Raw genomic sequence first — 7082 nt, 5'->3', positions numbered from 1 at the left:
TCAAGTAGATTTTTTGACCAACTTCTTAAAAGCGTCCTTAATGTCTGTGTTTCTTAATGTGTATAAAATTGGGTTTAATGCTGGGGTTATAACGGAGAACATAATGGCAGCTGATCGGTCTTGATCCAAAGAGTCTTTTGTAGAAGGGCGCATGTAGGTGAAAATGGCTGTTCCATATTGGAGGGTAACTACAGTAAAATGACCGCTACATGTAGACAGCGCACGTTTTCGTCCTTGTGAGGTCTTTATTTTTACAAGATATTTACTAATGAAGATGTAGGAAAGGATAGTTAGCAATAAGGTTATTGTAGTTAGTGTTCCAGTGACCCTAGCAAGCAGCTTGAAATTAAGAGATACATCTGTACAGGCCAAGTTAAGCAGCGGTTTAACATCACAGAAGAAATGTTTCACTATATTTGGTCCACAAAATGGAAGCCTTGCGGTCATTATGGTGTGTATCAATGCATGAGAAAATCCAATAACCCAAGAACACGAGGTTAAACCAAAACAGACATTGTAACTCATGATGGTTGAGTATCTCAATGGATGTGCAATAGCTACAAATCTGTCGTAGGACATGACTGAAAACAGTATGGCTTCTGTACTACCCAAGAAATGGAAGAAATGAACTTGGAGCAAGCAACCACCGAATGAGATCATCTTCTTCTGAGACATAAGATCTGCAAGCATCTTGGGGACAACCACCGATGAGTAGCAGATATCAAGGAAAGCCAAGTTGTACAAAAAGAAATACATGGGTATATGAAGAGTGGCAGAAAAAACAGGGATAATCATAATAGACAGATTTGCTGCCAAGGTCACTATGTATAGTAATAGAATACTTGAGAAGACAATCATCTGAAGATCCGCTTGAATTGCCAGGCCCGTCAAGACAAAGTCAGTAACTAAGGTGGCATTGTCTAAGTTCATTGTATGCATTGTAGCTTGAACCTAACATAGTTATATAGCAGCAGTCAAAGCGTTTTAAAGACCTAGTATATTTTTAGGAAAATAAACTCTATATTATAAATCATTGATGTTATTAGGAATTTTTTAAGTAAAGATAAATATTCCGACTACCATAAGGCAAAAATGTATTCCCCTAAAATGACAAAAATCACCATTTACTTTATTTTCCTATTTAGTTATCGTCAGCACTTCCATATTTTATGAAGTTTTGCTGGTTCTGACTTTCTCAAAATTGACAACCACTAATAGCCACCATTAAAGTGCTCATAGAGGATATGCTTACTAGTTCTATGGTATAATGTAGAAAGAATTATATTACTTGCTGTTAAAATTAGAATTTACTTCTTACTGAAAATATTGAATTTTTTTTGACTAAATGATAGTTTATAGCAATAATAAATGTTAGTAAATGAGAGTCTATATAACTTTTTGACCCACAGGATCCAGCTAATATCGGTTACATCTTAGTTCATAACTTATATGTAAATTATATTAGATGGATCCTTTGTGTCAGGGACGCGCAGCACTCGCTCTCAGTCTTTTAGTTCAGCTGAACAGACGGATTCGGCTAAGAGAACAATAAGTCGTAAAAAGTCAAAACATATTTAAAAAAAAAAAAGTAAATATTAAAATGGATTAAAAACACATAACACATTGATTTAAAAATAAAAAAAATCTTCAAAATGTATACATAGCCTTGAAGATTTTTGTTATTCCAGATGTGCAAAGGAACATAAGTAAGCCACAGGGGTGTAGCTAAAGGCTCATGTGCCCCAGTGCAAAAGTTATTCTGGGGCCCCCCAGACTTCTTCTCATGACCGACGGCCCGCATCGCTGGGTTTCCTAAGTGACTCAACGATTCAGCATTAGCAGCCAGGGGGGTTTCACTAAGGTCTTAAAACGTCAGGGGCTATAGCCCCAATACATATGTCTCCCTAAAAAATGTTTGTGCATGTATGTACATGTGTGCGTATATATATATATATATATATAGACAGCATATCTATAGTACTACGCCCCTATAGCTGTGGATACGATTAAATACAGCGTCTCAGCAGACAGTATCACACATGATTATATTAGATACAGTGGTTCAGCAGACAGTATCACACATGATAGGCTTAGATATAGGGCCTAGCTCGCTAACATTGCGGCTCCAGCGCTAAACCCAGGAAAGGTAAGTATAATAATTGTTTTGCTTTTTTATGTGTTACAAATTTTTTTTGTGTTTGTGTTTTTTTACAGGTTCGGATGTTGAACTACTTTGGATTCGAGGACTACTTCGATGACTGCATTTTTTTTTTCTTCAATAAAATGGTTAATGAGGATTGTGTGTTTCTTTTATTTCAATAAAATATTTTTTCAATGTTCTTGTGTTATTTTAAACTTTATTACTACCGCATTAGTAATGGCCCATTGACAGCGTCCATTAGTAAGGCTTAATGTTAGCCGGTGTAAAGGCTAACACTAACCCCCCATTATTACCCCGGTACAACCCGCCACCAGGGGTACTGGGAAGAGTCAGGTACAATCCAGTACCCGACCATCTGTAGTGACGGCCAGGCACTGGGGTGGCCGCAGTCTGGTATTATTAGGCTTGGAAAGTCCAGAAACAGTGGCCCTTCCCACTCTGGTAATGCTAGCCTGCTATATGTCTATGGTCTAATGTTATAATATCGGACTGCTAGGAACCTGTGAAATGTACACTTTATGAGATTTAACTCTTTAAGGCTGTAGTGAGTTTGAGTTTTTGTGTCCCGGTATCGACTTATATAACCGTTTTATGTTTGTTGACATAGCTGACATACCTTGTTTTGTGCAGTAGCAATACTAGATTTGTTTTTATACATAATTTTGGGATATATATTAACATCCAATTTATATTTTTGTTAATATAATAATAATATTTTGACATAGTTTTTCTTTTTTTTTGTGAAGTTACGATAAATTCTATAATCACGATAATGAACACATTTTATTCTAGTTAAGCTGATATAAAATGTTTGTATTTTGTGACTTAAATCATGCTACTTCTATTTTATTCTTTATACATTTCTAAAATGTTTTAGCCTCTTAGGTGATTTATACTTGCATATCTCTATATGCCGGTACATTAATACAGAATAATATACACAGGCATTTGTGAGAGTGGCTGTCAAACATTTTGGATGCAGAAAATACTAAAAGTCCATATGCGAGAAAAAGTTAATTTGAGTGTATATATACCCAACTATATACTTTCTCCCAGGACATTCCTTCTCCTCTCCTAAAAAGAACATTAGTGAGTGTTTGATTCTTCATCTTTTTCATTTAAACCTAATGTCTCCATCTCTGTCTGCAATACCGCCATTCTCCTTACATCAAGCCTTATGTCTTAGAGTTTTAATTGACTCTGACCTGTCCTTTCTTCCTTACATTCAATCCATTGCTAAATCCTGTTGCCGTCACCTAAAAATATCTCTCGTATCCATCCCTTTCTCACCACTGACACCGCTATGGCTTCGTTCACATCTGCGTCAGGACTACGTTCAGGGGTTCCATTGGAGCTTTCCCTCAGGGGAATCCATGAACGGAACCCTGACGGAAACAAACGGAAACCATACATTTCCGTTTGCATCACAATTGATTTTAATGGTGATGGATCTGGTGCAAATGGTTTCCGTTTGTCTCCGTTGTGCAAAGCTTCCATCATTTTGATGGAAGCAATACCATAGTCGACTGCGCTATTCATTCCGTCAAAACTATGGAACCCTTAAACAACGGGGACAAACGTATACCATTTGCACCAGATCCGTCACCATTGAAATCCATGGTGATGCAAACGGAAACTTATGGTTTCCATTTGTTTCAGTTAGGGTTCCATTCATGGGGACAGAACCCCTGAACGGAGCCCTGACGCAGATGTGAATGAAACCTAAAGGATTTAGGCCTTGATCATTTCTCATGTAGACTATTGTTACTCACTACTAGCTGGCATTCCATTTACCAGACTGGCTCCGCTTAAATCCATCATGAAAGCAGATTTGACTTTTCTGTGTAGCGGTTATACTGTACTAACGCCTTTGCTCTATGTTGCTTCTTACACTAGATACCCGCTTCTTGCAAATAAAATTCAGAAATTCAGACTCTAAAAAATCTCTCCACAATGCTGCAACGTCATTCATCTCTCTTTTAATTTTACCAACAAATTAATTTTCTTTGCTCAGCCTATGACCTACGATCCTCATTCTCCCTCATTACATCATCTCACTCCCATCTGCATGACTTCTCTCGTGCTGCACCTCTTCTGTAGAATCTACCCCAGACCATCAGACTTGCCCCTAACATTCCCATTTTTAAGCATGCCTTGAAAACTAATTTCTTCACAAATACTTAAGCCCCATACCATAGTCCATGGTCCATATCCAACTTGGCCTGGTCCTAAATATTTGCACTCCACTCTTTGTCTCATTGTGTGCTCATCTATTTTGATTATTTTTCACTTTACTTGTTAGTTACTTGCCCAATATTTTAAAGCACTGCAGAAAATTTTGGTTCTCTCTAAATAAAGATTATCATTGTAGACATTGAGGAGCAATAAATAACTAAACACGGATATCTTACTTTCTACTACTTCAATTCCCAAGTAGTAGATCTCTAGATCCATTACATAGTTAGCACAGTTGAAAAAAAACTATCTATCTATCTATCTATCTATCTATCTATCTATCTATCTATCTATCTATCTATCTATCTATCACCTGTGGCAGTACATAATTTTATGGAAACTATATAGTAGAATAAATATTATTACCTTCTGTCAAAAATATTAATGTTCACATACCTTAAATATATCCTTGTATATTCTAGTTGTTGACTAAAAAAAAATAAAAAAATATTGCATCATTCTTACTCTTGATTCTCTATTTCATCTGACTGGAGAAGGCTGTTAAAGCCTTTTTGTCGGCAATATATATTGTGTTGAGTGGATTTTTTTCTATGTAGTCATTAACGTTAAGTGCCCCAATGGATATGGTCTACAAAGAATTCTACGATTTACTCAGCGCTGGGGGACATAAGGTTTAACCATAGATAGAAAAAGTTTAGGAAATGGACTATGATATAATATTAATATAAAGCAATAGGATACCAATGTAATAATAGCCAGTGCTCTAAGGGGTAATGATCTAATAAACAAATGTTCTCCCACTTTTTCAGTGTCAAGTATGCAACATGGACTTAGGGTGTGTCCCAAAGCGTGATTATTTTGTTATTATTTTTTACATTATGTTAATTTTCCATGGGTATCACAATTTATTGCAGTGTTATTGTTACAACTGCGGCTGCGGACCACCGCTCATCTCCGTCGGATGTCCACGACTGCATACTCCTAGCCGCTTGCCAGTGTCTCCCTCCTAGGAGACGCCAGCTTGTGCGGCTGTCCTGCCCAAGACTGTGTGTTAGGGTGTGCGCGCAAGCTCGTCCCCGCCCTTAAAGGGCCTAAAAATTCCCTATCCAATCCCCAGATCACCACGGTCCCTTAGTCATATGCTGTTCCCAGTGCTCCCTTGCTCTGCTGCCTGTATCCTGTATCCCATGCTGTGTTTGTTCCTGTGCCTTATCTAGTGTTGGAGTCGTGACCACAACCTTCTACATAATTGGCCTTAACCAAAGTCACTAATGATCACTTAACTGCCAAATCTTTATGATGTTACTCTGTGCTTCGCCTTTTAGACCTTTTCTTTGCCTTTGACACAGGCGATTACTCTCTCCCGTTACAAATTATCTTGCTCCTCATACCTTAACAATGGTTCATTTAGTGTCTCCCACTCACTCACCACCTTTTCTTCTCTCCCTTCTCTGTTGATGTCCCTCAAGGCTCTGTCCTTGGACCCCCTGCTCTTCTATATTTATATTTTTGGCCTGGGACAGCTTGTAAAATCCCATGGCTTTCAAAATTACTTTTATGCTGATGACAAACAAATTTACCTCTATGGCCCCAATGTTATCTTCTAGCTATCCACAGTTCCAGAATGTCTGTCAGCTGTATCCTAGTTCTTTTCCTCCATCTCCCTAAAAGTCAACATGGAGAAAACTGAATTCATCATCTTTCCTCCATATTACTCATCTCCCTTATCAGAACTATCAATGACAGTTAATGTGCCCACACTTTCCCCAGACACACAAGTCCGCTGTCTCGGGATAACTTTTGATTTGCTCTACTCTTCAAAACACCACCTCCAAAAAAATTTTTCAATCCACTCTTTTCTCAACCTTGGTCAACAAAAATGCTTAAATATGTGCTCATCATCTCCTGCCTAGACTACTGCAATATCCTTCTTTGTGGCCTCCCACCTAACACTCTGCACACCTCCAATCCATCCTCAACTAGACTGCCCAGTTAATCTACCTCTTCCCTCGTTCCTCTGCCTCTCCCCTCTGCCAGTCCCTTCATTGGTTATCCATTGTTCAGTGAATTAATTTCAAAATATTAACCATGAGGCACATACAAAGCAGTGCACAACCTGTCTCCTCCATACATCTCCTTCCTAATCTCTCAATGCCTCCCCACACATAATCTCTGATCCACACAACACTTTCTCTACTCTCCTCTTGTCTACACTTCACATCATCGTCTTCAAGATTTCTCTTGTGCATCCTCCATATGCTGGAACTCGTTACCTTAACACATTCGAGTCTCTCCCTGCCACCACTACACTACTGATGAGCAGCTTCTACCCTCACCTACTGTCTCCTTCCCCATTCTCTCATAGATTATAAACCTCTGTGAGCATGGCCCTCACTTCTTCAGTACCAGTCTGTCACTCAGCAAGCTTATAATTATTGTACTTGTATTTTATTGTCTCATGTTATGTATTAACATCCTTCTGTATTTTATATGTAGAACGCCCTGGAATTAATGGGGCTTTGTTTTAATTTAGTTTTTTTTATGTTGCATGTTTATATTTATTCAGTAGAATTATATATATTGTCTGATCACATTAATTTCTGAAGGAGTATTTTTTTGGCATCAAGGGGCATCCATTACACATGTATTCATTTTGTTAATGAGTGCCCAACTTTTTACACAACATAATTTTTACGCCAAAAAGTTTGCATTGATTAATTTCTTA

The 7082-nt window shown here is 37.9% G+C and overlaps 1 protein-coding gene across 1 annotated transcript; it reads right to left on the bottom strand.

The window, feature by feature from the left end:
* LOC142665112 (olfactory receptor 12D1-like) lies at positions 1–945 on the bottom strand. Its single transcript, XM_075844658.1, has one exon. The coding sequence runs from the start codon at positions 937–939 to the stop codon at positions 1–3; it is 939 nt and encodes a 312-aa protein (XP_075700773.1). The 5' UTR covers positions 940–945.
* Between the last annotated feature and the right edge of the window lie 6137 nt (positions 946–7082).

The sequence above is a fragment of the Rhinoderma darwinii genome, chromosome 12, assembly GCF_050947455.1.
Source record: "Rhinoderma darwinii isolate aRhiDar2 chromosome 12, aRhiDar2.hap1, whole genome shotgun sequence".
Classification (NCBI taxonomy): Eukaryota; Metazoa; Chordata; class Amphibia; order Anura; family Rhinodermatidae; genus Rhinoderma; species Rhinoderma darwinii.
The sequence above is the reverse complement of the archived record's forward strand: the minus strand, read 5'-3'. Positions and strand labels throughout refer to the sequence as shown.